Raw genomic sequence first — 20,158 nt, 5'->3', positions numbered from 1 at the left:
CAAATAAATTAGTGTGGTCTCAAATTTGCTCATATTTGTTGTTTGGGACATTCATCAGCTTTTGTCAGTTTATTATTATTATTATTATTATTATTATTATTATTATTATTATTATTATTATTATGCTCTTCTTTGTTACGTTTTGCGTCATACAGTTTGAAGAACAAAAGATACAACAAAGAGAAAAACAGAAGAAAATAAACACGACCTGAGGCGGCGATTTTTAACTTGTTGCAACTCTCTCTTTCGCCCATAGAGGGCACAACACCCTCTGTCAGTTCAATAAACGTTTTAGGGGGGCGCTGAGGGTGTGGACCTATCTCATTTTACCCAGAGATAACCACAGGCTGTATTAGTAATAACTTCTTTTCTGACTGCATTACAACCCAATTAGCTGCAATTGTCAGGTAGGTCTATCTTATTATATCAGTTTAAAAGTACTTCAGCAATAAAAAAGTCTCAAAAGACTTTTGAGACATCAGTCAATTCAGCGTCACGTTAGAGAGAAACAGCCCAAGGCGTCGGACTAGTTGGTTAGCTTGCTAGCAAAAACCTGCTTTCGTCTCATTTTTTTCAAGCTTCCTGATTATATAACAAAGCTGTGGCACTGTTTCTGTTCAATATGGAGCAATAGAATAGTTCCGTCGTGTTTTACAGAGATCAACCGACTAGCCTTTAGCTTTTTCCCATGGGTGTTAGCTTGATAGCAGAGCGGCTAGTGCAGATAATTTTAAGTTGAAAACGGTGACAGCATATTGCTTGAGTGTTATTTACAGATTTACCCACTAATTCAGTCCCAAATGATAGTCTTAGAATGCTTTTTAAACGATATAAATTAGCATTACCTGTCAGGAGGGTTTGTATTAACACAGCAGCTAAACATAGCTTGTTACCTGTTACATTATTACTCCGTGATTAAAATGATTCAACATTTTCATCCGTATCAGTGGTCACTTCCTACTTGATTGTAACGCTGTCCAAACTTTCTATTTGTATTTCTACTCCTACATATTTTTTTTTTACTATAATCACAAGAATAATTTAAAAGTTAAGACAGAAAAAGTTCCTTCACCTTGGTTTTCTGATAGTACCCTTAATGTTTAGAAATGTATTCACTTTTACAGCTTTCACTGAAAACAACACGAGAAATCGGCATACATGTGTTCACCTTAATGTCCAATACGTGCTGCCGTAGTTCCAACCAGCTCTACATAGAGAAGTGCCTCTATATGGATTTTTATTGACTTCAACCTGTTTTTGTGTGTGTTTTTATTCATGTATGGGTGTCCATCTTAAAAGAAACAACTGTAGTGTTATTCTACTAAAAGCAACAGCAAAGTTTTTTTTTCTTCTTCTTAGTCCTATGCTAAATTAAATTAGCAACTGTCTAAAATGATCTAAATGATCTAAAATGTGATCTAAAATGTCAAAGTTAAGGCTAAAATAAATTGATTGTTTGACAAACTACAGTTTAAAGCTTCTTTTGCCTTTTTTCTGTTTGTGAAAAAACAAACAAAACAAGTGATTTCAGTTTTTTTGTGTCCAACTGTATGTCCCCTTAGAATGGGTAAACATGGAAACTACGAAAAGACTGAAGCCAAATTGACTTATTTCACACTAAACAGTGTGTTTAGTGTGTTTTTCTTTTTTGGGTTTTCAAAAAAGAAAATGCTTCACATAAGTGATATTTTGTTTTAAAAGGAGAACAATCTACTCAAACTACTCAAACAATCCGGTTTGAGTAGTCTGGTAATTTAGATTTTTGAAAATACCTTTGTAAAGTGGCACACCATGTCTCTGCAAAATTCACTGAAACTACGACGCAAACAGAGATAATGAATACCAATTTTTATTGGTGTGTTTAGATATTAACTCATTCACATATTTCTAATGCATTTATGTCACAAATAAAAATTTCTGTTGACATTTTTTGTTGTCAGCTATGTCGACGAATCGTTACACTCCTGTATTGTAACATGAATGGATGGTTAAACATTGCTCTGTACCAAAAAAAGCTGGTTAATATTACTCTGCATTCGTGTTTTCTTTCTTTTACAATTTTGAAGTTAAGTGCATCAAAATGAAACGCTACACACAGAATTCACCAAATCACTTTTACCCTTCTTGTCTCTCTTTTTCTAGAGTTCCCTTAGTGCTGCCCACCATTTCTGAAAGAGTCCCAGATGAGGGACTAATGCTTGCCGGCACTCGCCTGAACTCCTCAGGTCGCCTAGCTTTGTAATCTCAGTTTTTCTACCTGAAAGGAAGCAGAAGAAGAAGAAGAGTCCACCAAGCAGAATGGATGATATCTTTACACAGTGCCGGGAAGGCAACGCAGTAGCAGTTCGCTTGTGGCTGGACAACACAGAGAACGACCTCAATCAGGGGTGAGTTAGTATAAAATGAAACACTAAAAATGAAATATATCAAATTCACTTAAGATTCTTAACTTTTTCTACAATTTATTGCTTAGATTAAATATGCAGAATATTTCTAACATTAAATTAGATGCTAATGGTCTAAATATCTTTTTTTTCTTTTCGTTTTTTGGATGAGTCATGTCACAACAGATGTATGTAATCTAGATCAGAATCTGAAAGAAGCTTTCAGAGTTTTCCACATTCTTGAGGTGGATCTGTGATGCTGGCTCGCAGCCCGCCTTTCCAGTCCCAACGGAGACTCTGGCCTTAAACTCAACTCATTTCCTTACTGCTCCGTGTTTATGCTCAAACACACCAAAATAACTCACAAGCTTGGTTTTAGACAGGAAGCAAGCCGTTTTACAGAAAGCATTTATATATAGAGAGTTGAGCTGAATTCACATTGATGGGTTCAGCAGAATACAGGAAACAATTCTTGGTCATGATAATCATTCATATCTTTAGAAAAATAAAAACTAAATGAAAGAAATTAAAGAAACTGTAATATGGATATGTTCTTTCCTTTATCAAGTATTAATTATTTAAATGTGCTCAGTATGAACTCTATTGTTCCTCATGTTTCTTTCTGGTTTAATCCACCAACTATTATTAAAATCATCAATTATTCTGATGATTAATTGATTAATCATATAAAAATTGGAATATACTAAAGAGTCTTTATTTAACCATTTAAGCCTATTTTTAATGTGAAATCTTAAAAATCATTTAAATGTTGCAAATAAACAAATTTATTATCTTTTCTAAATAAAACAAAGACATTCTATAACCTGACATGTAATAACGTTTCTATTTCTAGTGGAGGCTTCATAATTCGTAGCAAAGGAAATGTAGCAAAGCAACCTCACCTGATGATTTTTTGCAAAAATATATGTGTTCTCTCTTTCTTCTTTCTGGTTATTTGCCTTTCTGTCTCTTTTAAAGCAGTCCGACTGAAGTGAGCCTGTGTCAACATGCCTTCCTATTTGTGACTGGCCCATTAGCTAATTACATGTCAAGTTCCCTTTTCCGACCACTATGCCTTCTTCATTTGAGGAAACAAATTTTATGCTTTTTCAGAAGTTTAACTTTATTTTGACATCCCTGTTTCCGTTTTTAGTAAAATCTGACTGTAAGCAGTTCCATCCGGACTGTAGCTGTAACACCGTGTTTCCTCCAAGATGACGGTGTGTTTAATCTGATGCAGATCCCAGGCAAAGAGTCGTCGTGGAATGCTGAATCTCCTTACAAGGAGTAAAATACGGGCCTCGAGGAAACCGTTTACCTCCTCCTCCTCCTCCTCCCAGTGGGGGGTTGGAGGAGATTGTTGTGGTTGACAGGCCTGGGAGAAAAGACTATTTTTCTGTTTGTGTATGAAGCCAAATCCTGAACATTTTTTTAAAAGTTCCGGTATTTCTCTCCCACAGATCAAAGATGGTTTCCCAGAAAACTGGACACTATCCGTCTTTGAAATTGCATTAAAATCACTTTGAATTCTAGGAATACTTTGGTAGAGAGTTGCAGCATCTTGTAAACCTCTGTACATTTTGGTAGCAGTAACAAGCCACATGCACAGCTATACTGACAGAGTAAATCTGTCTGGTTTTAGTCGGGAGAGAAAAACATTGAGAAAAAAAAATGCAAGAAGACTGTAGGTATTTATGTTCCTTTTTCTTTGGGTGACAGAAATAGTGCAGAAGAGCATGACGGAAAAGGGAAGACGGGGAAAAAATTATAAAAAATCATTTTTGACCGATCCAGCAGTGTCTGGGTTTAATCTGTCAAACAGAAGAGCAGCAAATGGAAACTGTAGACTGTTTTTCTATCAGGTATGTTTTATAGGATAATATAATGATAAAATGCTTCTAGATTAACTCTGTCCACTTTAGTTGTACATTCACGTCTTAAGATAAGAAAAAAGGCTGTTTTAAACCAAAGTCATTAAACATATTCTAAGCAGGATCAAAACTTGGTAAGGAGCTGCAACCAACGATTATTTTAGTTGATTATTCTATCAATCAGATTTTTAAGAAAGCCTCATTCTGCAGATTTTTCATCTAACCATTTCCACCTTTTTTATGCAATATTAGTTACATTGTTGATGCAAATAAACAATGTTATTTTCAGAAAATATTTCAGTTCAATATGTTGTTTTTTTTTCTCATATGTTATAAAACATACAAATATGATTAAGTCATAGCCAAACTGTTTACAACGAAAATATTATAAAATCAGATCATATCAAAATATTTGTTAGTGATTGTGGCTTTTGATATATTGATAGAATTTTTTTTGTCTTTAGCTGAGGCCTGTCATGCGATCTGGCAGCGGTGACGGTGCTGAGACAGACAGAGTGCAGACAGGGGCTCTTCCTCTGGCTCTTCAGTCTGCCAGGCTGAGCCGTGTTAGCAGGTGGAAATGCCTGAAATAAATGGCTGCAGTTAGGACGCGGCGGGGGCCGAGGCGGGGGAGACCCTGGCACTCCACTGCTTCTGGATTTAGCAGATAAAGTCAGCTTTATGGGTAAATCCGTTCTATATGGGAAACCCGAGGGCTGAGCTGGACTTAGATGTGACCATAAAAGTCACAACTTTCTAAGCTGTTGTCTATATTTGCTTTGGCTGGGTGAGATTTTAGAAAGCTTTGTGAAAGTCAGTCTGTTCTTGAACTTCTTGTTTCAAAATGCGAGGACCAAACAGCAATAAAATATTAGAACCCAAACAATAACAATAGTTTCTCATTTTACCCCATGTAGAAATCCACTTATGTTACCAGATAGGTGATTTACTGCCAGTCGTCTCCTTCTGTTCCCGGTTCAATTGATTTGTTCTGTATCTAATCGTTATTTTTATACCACCCTATTAAACATTGTGATTGCAAATGAGAACACTGAGCAAATGTTGGAAAGACATTAATGGAATATTTTAAATAAAAACTGACAGCCTGAGTTTTATCGACCATTAATCTTCTGAGTCTTTTATTCACTTCTAGAGTCTCTAGATAACATGCCACTGTTTTCAGAAGCTTCAGGTATATTTTTAGAAAATAAAACCTGATAAGTAAATTATATATATATATAAAAAAACCATCTCTAAATGCTTATATGCAGATTTGAATCTTTTGAAAATGTTTGAGTTGTGTTCAATTTCTGCTCCTTGTATTTGTAATGTTGCCTTATAACAGCCTTGTAGCCAATTAACTAAATCAATGGTCACAGTTTGACTGATTTAAAACGCCATTGCCCTCATATTATTGTTGATTGGTCCTCCTTTCGTTTGTTTGAGATGACTGGCTTCTTTTTTTTTTGTTTTGAATGGAAAGATTTCCAGAGCCATTTTATCTCTTTTCTTTAAGCAAACGAAAAAGTGTAGCAGTGTTCTTTCAGTCAGCTGACTGACAGAGTGCATACGGATTACGCCCCATTTTTTTTATTACTTATTCACCAGTGAACCACAAAACAACCTCAGTTTAAATTGCTGCCATCTAGTAGTGTAGGATTTGTAACTAGTCTCAATTAATCACATTTTAATCAAACAATATATCGACAAAATAAGCAGCATTTTCAGTTCAAAAACCCTTTTTATTGCTGAATTATTGAATAGACAGACATCTGAGCTCAACAATGACACTTTTAACGCAATAAAATTGGTGTGATTAATTGATTGAAATTAACGCATTAAAGTCCTGGCCCTGACCTCATTACATTGTGTAACGTGTTTTGTACAAACCGCTTTAGAAAAACACAACCATTAACTTCACCACTCTACCTCCTGACCCCTGGTAGACCGGGTCGTGGGGCAGAAACCTAATAAAACCTTAGACCTCAGTCTGTGGGGAGTATTTTTCACGAGCAAAATCTAATGAGTCTTCTGGATTTGGCCATTTGGTCTGAGAGGAAATTGCCCTCTGAGTGGACCTGGTGTAATTGCAGTGGGTTGCACAGATAGCGGTCTGTTGGGGGACTGAGGGTCTCTGTGGGTCTCTTGAGGCTCGGCTCTGCAGGATGTTTGAATTCAACTAGAACTGATGCTTGGGGTGGGGGGCGAAAGATTCACATTCCTACAGCTCTCACATCCTTTTATTATGCTGACTGCCTACTTAAGGCTTTAAGATATGTGCATACATTTATGAACAGGAGCATTGTGCTGTGTTTTTGGTTCCCAAGCTGTAGCAGGAAAGTATGCTGAGAGTCAAAGTTTTGATCTGTGCTCTTTAGTAAAAAAAAAAAGTGAGTGGATGTGGGAGAGAGGGTAGATTAGCGTAGGGAGGAGACTTCATAAGAAAGGAGGACGTGACAGAGAGACCAGAGGAAATAAGGAATTACAAACTTCCACTTGGCAGCTTGAGCTGCTTTTAGCATCACTGATGCAGGAAGTCTAATCAGGTCTTAAAATGTCTCATTTAAGATAACATATAACTTTATAAACATTTAGAGTAGCTTTTTCTGATTGACACTCAATCACCCTGTCTCCTACTCTCTGTCTTTATCTGTTTGTCACTGTATCATATCAAGGCCTTTGTCCTTGGTGCTTTGTAGCCTGTTTCTGTGTGACAAGCAGGAATGATGAGTTCCACAGTTCTTATCCATGTTTTCTTCTGTCTTATATCAGCTGGGATACTTTTATAGAGATAAAGTATGAAAAAAATTACAAAAATAACATAAGTTGTGGAGGTTCTATGTTGTATTATTTCTATCAACAAAAGGCTTTACCAAAAAAACAAGTTCTAGAGCTTAGTCAGGGTGTCTGCAAATCCTTCAAGTCTTAAATTCATGAGAAAATGATCTAAGTTGGTTTAAATACGTTAATCACAGCTCTTTTAAATTTTGTTGTAGCAGAGCAACTTAGTCTTGTATATCCTACTCTACATTCTGTGGATTGAGGCGGTTAAGGCTAGTGCTAACAAGCTGCTCATGTACCCTTGCTAGCTAGCTAGCTTTTTTGCATCTATGATAGGTAAGTGCAGATTTATCACCCGTTCGTTTTCACTATTGGCTCACTTGCCAACCTGCATGATGCTACGTTCATTTTGCTCAGAAGTTTTGAGGTTTTAACCGTGGTAAAAACCTATTGATTAAGTTTATGTTATGTATACAGCTGAGAAGGTTTTGAGAAAGAGTAGAACATGGAACCAAATGAGGATAGAAAACCAAAGATGGAGATATGATGACAAATAGGGAAAAAATGAAAATGAACTCGAACATCTTCAGCTAAAGTAAGAATGTAACAAGATTTTTAGGTTGATCTCACAAGGACTACCACATATTCCTCAATAGTTTTCCATACTTAATATAAGAAAAATATTCATTTACAGTATTTCTGTTGTGATACAGATCTTAGATTTAAAGAGCTTTTAAGACCATTATGATTTAAATCTGAGTTGGTGAAACCTGTACTACTATGCCTTGTAAAGTTCTAACAGCTCTTCAAGTTTTGAGTGTTTTTTTCATGTCAGCCACACATTTTAGTTCGTAGTTGTGAAAAGAAAAGGATACACATTTCTCATGCAAAATTTAAATATTGTCCTCTGTTTTGGTATTCTTATGTATTTTTTTTATCTTATTTTTTGATGCAAATAAAGCTGTGTGTTTTTAAGTCTATACCAGCCTATATCAGACATCAAGAGACTGAAATGTTTGCACATTCAAGATGGAGCTCCTCTCTTGACTCTTGTATTGACCCAGTTTACACTTGGCTCAATAATGGCTCCCTTTTTCCCCACGTTTCCATTAGGACCAGATTTGTGGAGTTCACCACTAACAGCTATCCCCTCTGTGGAGTTATTTCAGCCGTTTGTCCATCTGTCGTTGCAGAGACGACCATGGTTTCAGTCCCCTCCACTGGGCATGCAGGGAAGGACGCTCAAATGTGGTGGATATGCTCATCATGAGAGGAGCGCGCATCAACGTCATGAACCGTGGAGACGACACACCCCTGCACCTGGCCGCCAGTCATGGACATCGGGACATCGTGGGGAAGGTGGGGGTTCATGTAAACACAAAGAGATACTGTTATGATTACATATCTGGCCAAACATTTCTGAAAATGGTCAAATTCTCTTTAGCACCAAGATTTAAAAGGCTTAGTGAACACAATTAGTCATACCCTGAAGTCTGAATTTGATGTAAAAACTAGACGCTTGAACAAGCATTATGACTAACAAGAGTTTCTCAAAAACAAACCTGAGATGAAGCACTGTCTGAGCAAGTCTTGCTCCTTCAACCCAGGATATTGTGAAATCCTAAATGGTGTAATCTGAACAAGTCATAAATTCAGTGGCGCTTGTCTCTTCTTGTGCCGCATCCATCAACAGCTGAAACCACAGCAGTGTAGTTGAAGAACTTATTACCACATTGTGTAGATGGAACAAGCATGTTTTATCTACACAAACTATAAGGCCATAGTTTTCGTCTGGTTCTAGAGGACACTGGTAAACTACTGCTAAGGTGGCACAGTTGGTAAAATAATCCAGATTATAATGCACTTTAGTGAAAAATCTTCACATTTAGTTTAGGAACTTTTATTAAAACTTCTCTATGGCCTTACAATATAATATGAGACAGATAATTTGTGAATATCTTTTTTGGTTTATGATACAAGTGGCATCATTGAAGGTGTCTCCTTTTAAAATAGCTGCTAAGCATCCCAAGAGTTTAATATTAGATCTGTTTCAATACTGTTGGTATGTGTCCATGGGCAAAAAAAAACAACCTTCCCTGTCTTTTTCTTTTCCTTGGCACCCTACAGGTTCATGTTTGTATAAAGCCCAAACATGATCTGAGTTGCCTGCCTTCAGATATAATCTGTTGTTTCTTCTTCTTTTAGCTGATCCAGTGCAAAGCGGACACCAATGCAGTCAACGAGCACGGCAACACGCCACTGCATTATGCCTGCTTCTGGGGACAAAACCAAGTGGCTGATGTAGGTGCTCCCCCTAGTGGTGCTGAATCAAAAATCTCTTTAAAATGTTGTTTCCATAATTTTTTTTTTTTTTCCTCAGGATCTTGTGAATAGCGGCGCTCTGGTGAGCATCTGTAACAAATATGGAGAAATGCCTATGGATAAAGCAAAACCTGAGCTGCGGGAACTCCTCAGAGGTGATGACACTTGTTGGATTGTCACAAGTTTTAAAAAGATACTTTTTTTTTTTCTTTTTTTTTTTTAGATTTCTTGGTTTAAGTTGACATTTCTGGTTCTGCTCCTTCCAGAAAAGGCAGAGAAAATGGGACAGAGCCTAGCTAAAATACCCTTCAAGGACTCGTTCTGGAAAGGCACCACCCGAACCCGACCGCGTGAGTCCCAAGAACACACAACCCAATTATTAGCTGACCAGCTTCCTCCGCCGTGTAAATTGGCAAAAGTGCTGAATGAAGGCAGACGTGTTCCACTTCAGCCTCCATCTTCCTTTTTTTTTTTTTTTAGTTCCCTGTGGCTTTTTTTTTCCTTCCTTCATTTTAACTCTAGTGATTATTTTTTGTCTTTGCTTTCACTTCTGTAAACATTTTTTTTTCCTCATCTTGTGTTTTTAGGCAATGGTACTTTAAACAAGCTGGCGGGGATCGACCACAGACAGCTTTCCCTCACTGAAAAAAGAAATGAAAACCATTCTGGAGAGGTGTTTCACATCATTGTGTATTTTACTCCCGCTTTATTTACGTCTCGCTCCGCCAATAACGACATTTAAACCCACATGTTTCTCTCTGTTTGTTTCTCGTGCCTAGCTGTGGCAGGGGCGTTGGCAAGGTAACGAAATCGCTGTTAAGGTGCTAAAAATTCGCGACTGGACTCCGAGGAAGAGCAGAGACTTTAACGAGGAATATCCCAAACTCAGGTTTCTATTGAGTTAAAAAATGTTCGACTTCTGTCATTTCTTCTCTGTGCTCACTCATGTGTCCGTTTTCATTTTCGAAGAAATATTGATGTGAAAATGTTTGTCCGTTCATCCCATGTCTGTCTCCCTTCACCCCGACCCACCCTGGCTTCACCCAGGATTTTTTCCCACCCAAACGTCCTGCCTATGTTGGGAGCATGTCCGTCTCCTCCCGCCCCTCACCCCATCATCATTACACACTGGATGCCTTGTGGCTCCCTCTACAAAGTCCTCCATGAAGGCACCAGTGAGTATTTCCACTCTGATTGGGTTTCATATGTTTAGTCACTCTACAGTGGCTCGCATTTCCACTATGAACTTTATTTACAACCACTCACTTGAACACACGTTGAAGGGACAGAGCGGTATAAAGTTGTGCATCTTTTGGAAGTAGTCGGAAAAAGATCCATATTAATGTCAGCTTTTATCAACAAGGCAGTTCAAAGTGCTTTATACCATAAAAACACAATACAGTCACCTTTTATGAAACATTACATTTTGTCAAATGCTATCATCAAAATCATGACGCAAATATGTTGATCAATATTCCAGTTACTATGACTCAAAAGGCAACTTTAAACAGGTGTGTTTTTAGTGGTGGTTTAGAAGAACTACTTTTCTGTTTGAAAAGTAGTTTTCTGTTAATCAATGCCGCTAAACACATAGATTTTTCTCTTGATCTTGCTGTGACTTTAGTCCTTTAATCCTGGAAATGATCTCTAGGTGATAGAAGGTCGACTTTGTTACTGCCTTTATGTGTCTGACGAATGCACCCACATTCTGGGCCCTGATCACTAGTTTCTAACTATAATAAGCAGTAATTATCCTTCACCATTATGAGGTATTTGGTCTGTCACATAAAATCTCTTGCAACCTGAAATAAAAGGTAAATGTTTTAGGTGGTAGGGATACTTTTTGCAAAGCACTGTAAGTCATTTGCAGGAGTTTTGCATCTGTTTTCGTTGTCATTATGTTGTCGTCCCTTTTGTTTTCCTGTCATTCTGCTACTTGACTAAAGACAGAGACAGAGTCCAAAACTTTAATTTGTCGTTCCTCCTCCTGCTGCCAGGCTTCGTGGTGGACCAGACGCAGGCAGTCAAGTTTGCTCTGGACATTGCATCCGGAATGGCCTTCTTACACACACTGGAGCCCATGATCCCTCGTCATCATCTCAACAGCAAGAGTATCATGGTGAGTAGCGGAGAAATGATTCACCTTAATGATTATTAAAGTAATCATCAACTAATTTAGTAATCAGTTAATCTTTGACTGGCTTAATTACTGGTCTGCGTGTGTTATTACATCAGCAAATAGCATATTTTAGAGTCTGTACTCCAAAACTTTACAAAAAATATAAACATTTTGCATTTAAAATGAAATTCCGTTTTTGTCCATCATTATGTTCACTCAGAACTCCTCAAGCAGCAGTTTTAGCTTCACCTGCTTCAAATTCTGTCAGTAAAAATCCTATTAAAGCAACTTTTGCTATCTAATTATTGTTAGGTTAATAGAAATAGAGTCAACAAACTAGCCATGCACTGTATTGATGTTAGAACTTTTTTTTTTAACTGCAGGTATATCCTTTGCTATAAATGATCAAGCTCAATCAAATATTTATTTTATTATTTAATATTATTTTAAAAATTTAATCATTTGTTAATTTGCATTTTCATATAAATGTCTAATACTGCATAAATCTGCAGAATGTGTCGATTTTATTTTATTTTCTCCCTATCGGATTAATTGACAGAATATCCCACAGAATAATCTATGACTGAAATAATCATAAGCATCAGCCCTAATGGTAATAATAATGTTTTTCTATCAAAGATTTAGCCTCTTGTTTGTTACAGCATCCGATCAGAGATATTCAGTTATTTTTCTTCCTTTTTCTTGCAGATAGATGAAGACTTGACGGCAAGGATCAGCATGGCCGATGTCAAGTTCTCCTTCCAGTGTCCCGGCAGGATGTATTCGCCTGCATGGGTCGCTCCTGAGGGTAGGCATCACTTCTAACGAGACCAATCCAAACCGACAGCTGAAACCACACCAGATCAGGGGGAAACGATGGACGCAGGAAACTACACTCTGACTCAGAGCCTAATGTCATCTGGAGCTGATTTCCCCGTTCAGATACAGAGAAATATGAGCAACTTGCAAACATAAAGCTATTAAAGAACAGTGACAACAAGCAGGGCATGTTTACAGCAGACATGGAAACTCTTAACTGCAGGCCATGAAAATGCTTCGTATCATGCCAACTACGGTGGCCCTGAAGTGCAAATCTTTAAACACAACTACACATTGAAAAATACAACATTAACTAAGCACAACTACAGATTAAGAAAACACGACAGTTATATTTTGATTTACAAATGCAAAAATCTCAAATGCCTTCTTGACTTTTATGTATATCCTAATAGATTCAGTTTAATGTCCATTATTAGTAAATGAAATATAATGAGTTAACTTTTACTGTTTTTGTTTTCTTTGTGGTTGCCAGCCCTGCAGAAGAAGCCCGAAGAGATTAACCGTCGTTCTGCTGACATGTGGAGCTTCGCCATCCTGCTGTGGGAGCTGGTGACCAGAGAAGTTCCATTCGCTGATTTGTCCAACATGGAGATCGGCATGAAGGTCAGCAGCAGTCAGAACTCGACAGTTTTTTAAAATTATTATTGGTTAATGCAACATAAACACCTTTTATTTTTTGCTAAACCACAGATCGCCTTGGAAGGTTTGAGGCCCACCATCCCTCCTGGCATCTCTCCACACATTTGCAAACTCATGAAAATCTGCATGAACGAAGACCCGGCTAAAAGGCCCAAATTTGACATGATTGTGCCAATTTTGGAAAAAATGCAGGACAAGTAAAAAAAAAAAAAAAAAAACTGCTACCGCTCTCCTTTGTCAAACAGTTTCAGTCCCTGGATAACCTTAAAACCGGATGAGACTCTGAGTCTAGAAACGGTGTTTTGGTGCTTACCAGTATTGCCTTAAACTCTTACCGCTACACTCCTCTCCACTGTAGCCCTCTGCGTTTTGAGATGACTGGAGCAGCAATCCCTTCTTTTGTATTTTTTTTTCAGTGTAATAATTGTTGTGTTACTGTGTTTGCCTCGCATGTCTGCATCTTCTAAACTGTAATCATGCGGATCGAGTCCAATCTTTTCCTCGTCACAAAATAACCTGTGGAGATCAGCATGGGGATCCGTCAGACGGGTGGATTTAAAGGCTTTCTTTTATCACCATTGTAAATGCTTCTGATTAAAGAAATAACAGATTAACCTAAAACATATCTTGTGGGGGGAGAAGTTGAATGTCGGTTGTTTTTACGGTGGCAAGAAACTATATGCAATGAACAAGCATGCCAAATATCAGAGGTTAGTACTGAAACATTTCAGCTGGTTGAACCTAAAAGGCTGTGTTTCAGTGTTGGCAGTGTGGGGCGTTCAGGAACGCCCCACACTGCCAACCTCTGTCGGGTGTTGCTTCTTGACGACAAATGGTTTAAAGCTCAGCAGACAAACCTCTTTGCCAACACTGGGAAAAGACGTTTAATAATGAATCCCAGGATCATTTTTTAAGTTATGAGATCAGCTTTTAACTCAGTTGTTTGTGTTGGGTTTAAATTTTATTATATTCATGTAATCCCCCAATTTTATCAGATTTTTATCTGAACAGTTAAGCAAAAAGCAGTCAGCCAATGTCAACATGCCAACAGCTTATTTCAAGTGTTTTTTTGTTGTTTTTTTAATACAGAAATATTTTTACTCTCCTAAAATGCCAACATTTGCTGTGTTTGTGACGCCATTTGTTGGCGTCTAAAACACTAGCATTTTTCTGACTGTCTTTAGGAAGTATTGCTACCACAGGGACGTTAAAGGGCAGACTTTATGTCTTTCAAAGTGAGAAAGACATAAACTGAGACTTTTAGGTGTTTACCTGTTTCTCTGTTTTTCCTAAAGTCATGGGTTGTTGCCTTCACGTGTACCGTTTCCAAGCCTCTACCTGCTTGCTTGCTTGTGCCGAATCACGTGGTTGAAGCCAAAATCAAAGAACGAGTAAAACAAATGTATGTATTTATATATAAGTATATTAAAAATGAGCTGAATCAACAAATGGAATGTGTCATTTATGATTGAGGTTACCCTGACATAGCACAAAAACATAATGCAGATTATGTGTGCTAGAAATGTATAATCCATCTCACAATACCACTTTAGAAGAGTGGAAATTTTCAGTCGCTCCATAATTAGATTTAATAATTACCTAACATGAAGTAAAAAGTGTAATAAACTATACAGCCAACTTGAGGTTTATTTTTTTTACTTGCATTTGACTACACCTAGATATCTACAGGATTCCAACACATTTTTCCATATTCACTTTCCATGCTTGAATTTTGCCAGCCTTTTTGCCCATTTTATAACCGAGAATTTAAAAATAAAAACGTCAGTGTTTTTGTGGCTGATGTTTGGACAGTAGTTAAAGTTTAAAAGATGTGAAAAACATAGTCCAAAACAAGAAGACACTCGAATGGGCGGACTGATGGAAATAGATTTTTAATAGAAATGGGGAAAATTTGAAGAACAAGAAAAACACCTGAAGAAATAACAAAACCTGGGTGTTTACAATATATTTGATAACTTTAAAACATTCTGACAAAATTTATATTTCTCCCTTCCGTGCTGTATGTGTCCGATGTTCATGTTTTCCTGAAAACTATCCATGGCAGCTTTATCACACTGAGAACAGATTCAGCGGATGTCATGTCCAAAAGCAGCGTACAGCAGCGTCGCCTTTTCCCTAAAGTCCCCTCCTTTTCGAGGGGCGGCAGTGGGCTCGGGCCGTGACGATTATCCGTGACGCAGGTTTGTCCTCCATCACTAGCCGTGCCCACAGGCTGAAAACACCCAGAATCCGAGCGAGCCATCACGACCGATGGAAATATGTAGTTAACTCGCACGGTTTGCCACATTGCGATAACAGGAGGGTTTGGTGGAGTCGGTAAGTTGGCATTCTTAAAACCGGGTTTGATAAATGAGTTCAGCCGCAGCCATTTAATAGCGTATTTCTGCAAACGTTAGCCAGCTAGCTAAATGGGAAGCTAGCATTAGCCTAGCAAAGAAAACGGCGATGGTGGCGGATGATGCCCGTTACTTCCAGCTGAGTTGCTTGCATCGGAGTAGCATGAATATATTCTAAATATAGCATTCGGGACATAAAGATTGAATGTAAAATGATGTTCGTGGATTGTCACTGACCATTTCGGTCGTATTATCTTCCATAAGAGGTCGTGTTAGCAAATGGAAGGTGAGACTGCTGAAGTACGTTTGTGATTTGACTAGCTACGCCAGCAGTGAAAGTAAGCACAGTCAACGCCAACCCCTAGTATATCAACAAGACACAGACTTCAAAGCAAAAATTGAGATGCTCCCAGTTTTACTATTCTAACAGAGTCTGTGACAGGATTCGTACTTAATCACAACACGGTTATATAAAATATCCTTTATCAGGACTGATGAAGACCGTAAGGCCTGTTTTCCGAGTGCACTTTAATAAGTTGGGTGTTAGCAATGTTCAAATGAATTAGTTTATGTTTGTAAAACTCTTGTCGTTTATTCAAAAGTTAATCAGGAGATTTTATAAATGTTAGAAGAACAAGTTTAAAAAAGACTATGGAATTTTTGGAGACATAAATTGAATATAACAAACTTCATATTTCTTAAAAGTGAACAAAAGTAAACAGTAATATTAACGACACCTCTTTCAATATTGACATTTGTGGCTTTCCAGGACACAAATATTAAGATTGTTCTGTACATGAAGTGAGAAGTGGGAGTTTTCTTCTATTTCTCAGAATTACATTCTAGGCATGAGATAAGCAATAAGAGAAAGTGGAGGTGGAGCAATAACCATGCAATATTTTAAGCATAGCATTAGAAATATTTTACACACCAATTATCCGTGAACCAGGTTCATCCTCCAGTTTAAATTAAAGGTATTCAGAAATGGACAAGAACTAAACATATTGGTGGCGCAGGGGTTAAGCACAAGCCACATAATGAGGCCTTAGTCCTCTACTGCTACAGCAGGTTTGATTCCCGGCCTCTCTCTTATTACCTGGTTTCCTGTCTAGCACTTTGTAATAAAGGCCACTAGAGCTAAAACAAAAAACAAAACAAAAAAAACCCACATTAAATATATATATATAGTGTGTGTGTGTGTATATATATGTGTGTTTTAAATAAAGATGAACATTTGAAAGACAATAATACAGAATTACTTAGCTTTTTTAAAAAATACATCTAAAGACAGATCTGCATAAAATATTTTCAAAGACTAACTTTCTTATTGACAATTAATAGCACAGCTGTACTAGTTACATAAAGTGAAACAATGTGAAAAATATATTTGATAGATAACAGACCGTCCTTTTGTTTCTTAATGTTTGGCCCTCAGTTTACTTATTTTTCCATTGTGTGGTACCAGTCAGATGACCTAAACCAAATAGTCTCTGCTGTTTTGTTTTTACTCTGATGTGGGGAGGATTAGCTGTGTGAGAAACTGTGATGGTACACAGATCATGGAGCACAAACCTCTGTGTGTCTGTAGTCGTCGTTGCATCTCTTACCAGCAGCTTTACAGCCTTAACGTTAATCTCTGAATAAGAAAACAGCTTCATAAACAAGCTCACTGTAGATTTGATATTAGATCTATTATATGTGTCACAGTCTATGCCCATAGATCTGTAAACTGTCTGCACACGTAAACAAATTCAGTGAATAAGAAAAATTGCTGTTCAGTGCAATGTTTAAGTACAACTGCAAAGATATGAATAATTTTTCATGTGTCAGAAATAAAATAATTCATTGTAGTTTTTACAGTCTTCAATAATAAGCTTAGCTAACATAGGGCTGGACAATAAATCAAGAATAATATATATGGTGATAGACACATGATCAATACCAATAGATAATGTCTGACAGTGTTAAATAATTTCACTGACCTCCAATCCAGAACCACACAGCATTCTGGGGGATGTAGGCAAAGGAAAGGCTTTAGCTCCTCAGTCTTTCATGGCTAGGAAAGGTGGGTGGCATCAACAAACCAACTCACTCTTTAGTCACCTATTGAGCAACTTGTAAGGTTTCGCCACCGTGCCTCATAACAGCTTTAAAATAAAAAAACCATCAGCGTGGAGGGAAAACTGTAGCTAAAACATTTTCTTAATCCAAGAGATTCTCATGATCTAGTTATGGTTAGTATAAGTGCGCAAATATAGGCTGTATACGGCTCTGGAAAAAATTAAGAGACCACCACAAAATGATCAGTTTCTCAGATTTTTCTTTTTATTGATCTGTGTTAAGAGTAAAATGAACATTGTTCTTTTATTCTATGAGCTACTGACACCATGTCTCCAAAATTTCAAGCAAAAATGTATTTATTTGCAAAAACTGAGAAAAGGTCAAAATCATGAAAAAGACATAGTGCTTTCAGACCTCAAATATTGCAAAGAAAACAAGTTCATATTCATTTAGAAACAACAAAACTAATGATTAAACTCAGGAAGAGTTCAAAAGTCAATATTTGGTGGAATAACAAGGAGGTTTCATTGGAGTTCAGTACAGTGGGCTCTTCGTTTTCTCCAGAGCTGTATATACATCTCATATGGTTTACATTGTTTTAGCATGTACGAAAAAAAAAAAAAAAAACTTAATTCTGAAGGAGTGGCTGCTTTTATTTTGCCGTTGTGGCGCGCCACCATCAATTCGCTGCAGAGCAAACCCTGATGTCTGTCAGTAAATGAAATCTCTGCGTCGTTTCCTCACAGACCATTTGGGAGGGAAGCCACCATGGGCGGTCACGACGACGACGGCTCGTACGTCGTAAACAAACAAAAGCAGGACGAAGAGCTGAAGAATAAGCTGAACGAAGGCAGCCACTGCAACAACGCCAAGCGGGTCAAAGAGGGCCAGAACCAGCTGCGCAAAGTTACCGAGAACCAGCAGGACCAGGACCACAACTGCAACATCAACCAGAATGGCAACAAGGACGACTTCCCTCTGCAGAACACCACTCAGGAAGAGCAGCAGGGAAACGAGGAGCAGACCAAGTCCCCCAAAGCGGCCATGACGCCTGGCCTCAGCCAGGAGGAGTCCAAGAACATCCTCAACGAGCCGCTGCTCATCCACGCGCTGGGGTCCGAAGAGGAGAAGGAGCGGGAGGAGGATGACAAGGAGAAAGACAACAACTGCAAGGGGCAGGAGGAGGCTTCGGACGGCGGCGGAGGAGAGAAACCCGCAGAGCGGAGTAACGTTGAGTCTCACAGGGAAGGCAGTGTGGGGAGAAACGCCTGCCTCCTCTTCTCCAACATGAACGGCACCCCGAGTGACGAAGACCCCAGCTGGCCTTCGCTGTCTCAGGACAACTCTGACAATTCTCCAAATGGGAACAGAGGTAATCCGAAGCATTGCTGAGTCATGTATTTTTCTCTCTGCTAATATTTATATTACTAAGTGTTTGCCTCACTCTGTAGCTTTTCTTCTCCCCTTAAAGAGTGTAAAACACAGATAAATCCAAACAGAAGCATCTGAAAACATCTATATGTGTTGGTGTCACAAAGCATTTCTGCAAGGAACACCAAGGCTATGTTCACACAGCAGGTCTTTCTTTTTTTTTTTTTTGCTTTTGCTGAAATGTGATTTTTTTTTTCTCTTATGCTACTAACTGAACCAAACTGCAATCAGACTTGCCTATGAATGGTTTTTCCAAAGTGAGCCAGATGCACAGAAGCAGAATATAACCATCCCACATCAGCGCACCGTTCACAGACGCAATAGTGGATCGATTTCAAACAAGAGCATACAGTATCGTCACAAAATCACAAGACGGCTGATAGCAGCTGCTTTTGTGGTGCATTTACTGCAACTTCTGGAGAGAAGATGGATGTGTAGTTGGTGCTATGCTGAGTGGTGGGACTGTGAAGTGGTTCACTGACACCTTTAAGAAGTTCAGAATAATTATTTACAGGCAGATTTCCTGCGTCTGGATTTTCCCGATAAAGAATTCCAACACGTCACATTAATAACTTTTTTGTTATTTTTCTTGTCACATTTATTCAAAAATTTGTTGAAAGATTTTAATATTTTCCTGTTGATTCTGAGCCTTCTTCACTCCCTCTTTTTTTTTTTTGTATACATATTTATATTTGTATTTTTTTAACCGTAGAATCTTTCTGGGACTCCAGCGCGTTTGAGACGGACACAGACCTGCCTTCTGGGTGGATGAGAGTGCGCGACACCTCAGGCACGTATTACTGGCATATTCCCACAGGCACCACCCAGTGGGAGCCTCCGTCACCTCTGGGGAAGGTCGGCGACTCCATGATGTCCTCCACCATGTCTCTGGAGACCACGCCCTGCGAGGAGCCGGAGGTGAGGGCAGCTGAACACCTGGCTTAGCGACAGGTGGCTCAGAAACGGAATCAGACATTTCATAGAAAAAACTCTGTTCTCTAGGAAACCTGGGCTCAGCTTTCCAGCACAGATGATGGTGGTGATGAAGGGGAACTGTGGAAGGTTAGATAATGTCATTCCCACTACTCTGAACTGCTTTATTTCCTAGAGAAACAGCATCTTATGTGTTTTCACTTTTTCATTGCTGTGGGAGCAGATGTGGAGTTCAGTCCCTCCAGGATGTTGCAATATTTTTTGGGATTGCTGATGACTAAAATGACTCATTTTGTGGCACCTTTTTTTCCAAGAGTTGCAATTTTTTTTTTTTTTTTTTTTTTTTTTTTTTTTTTTTTTTTTTTTTCAAAACCTGGTTTCCCCCCGTTTTTTTTTTCTGTTTGATTTCAAAAAAAAAGA

General features: G+C 38.2%; 2 protein-coding genes across 2 annotated transcripts in view; both read left to right on the top strand.

The window, feature by feature from the left end:
* Window positions 1–274: 274 nt before the first annotated feature.
* On the top strand, window positions 275–14,405 carry LOC106960551 (integrin-linked protein kinase). Its single transcript, XM_015053691.1, has 13 exons — window positions 275–407; window positions 2,143–2,387; window positions 8,230–8,395; window positions 9,242–9,337; window positions 9,417–9,513; window positions 9,625–9,708; window positions 9,946–10,031; window positions 10,138–10,247; window positions 10,406–10,533; window positions 11,356–11,477; window positions 12,186–12,285; window positions 12,790–12,920; window positions 13,008–14,405. The coding sequence occupies exons 2-13, from the start codon at window positions 2,299–2,301 to the stop codon at window positions 13,155–13,157; spliced, it is 1,359 nt and encodes a 452-aa protein (XP_014909177.1). The 5' UTR covers window positions 275–407; window positions 2,143–2,298; the 3' UTR covers window positions 13,158–14,405.
* Window positions 14,406–15,040: 635 nt separating this feature from the next.
* Window positions 15,041–20,158, top strand: part of LOC106960550 (amyloid beta (A4) precursor protein-binding, family B, member 1 (Fe65)) — a 17,318-nt gene continuing 12,200 nt past the window's right edge. Inside the window, 5 exon segments of the mRNA XM_015053690.1 lie at window positions 15,041–15,104; window positions 15,107–15,293; window positions 18,121–18,746; window positions 19,518–19,723; window positions 19,808–19,867. Coding sequence (XP_014909176.1) covers window positions 15,056–15,104; window positions 15,107–15,293; window positions 18,121–18,746; window positions 19,518–19,723; window positions 19,808–19,867 — 1,128 coding nt within the window. The 5' untranslated portion in view covers window positions 15,041–15,055.

The sequence above is a fragment of the Poecilia latipinna genome, unplaced genomic scaffold (genome assembly GCF_001443285.1).
Source record: "Poecilia latipinna isolate Pla-1442-1.1 unplaced genomic scaffold, P_latipinna-1.0 Scaffold1194, whole genome shotgun sequence".
In the NCBI taxonomy this organism is placed as follows: Eukaryota; Metazoa; Chordata; class Actinopteri; order Cyprinodontiformes; family Poeciliidae; genus Poecilia; species Poecilia latipinna.
This window is presented reverse-complemented; position numbering and strand designations above follow the sequence as displayed.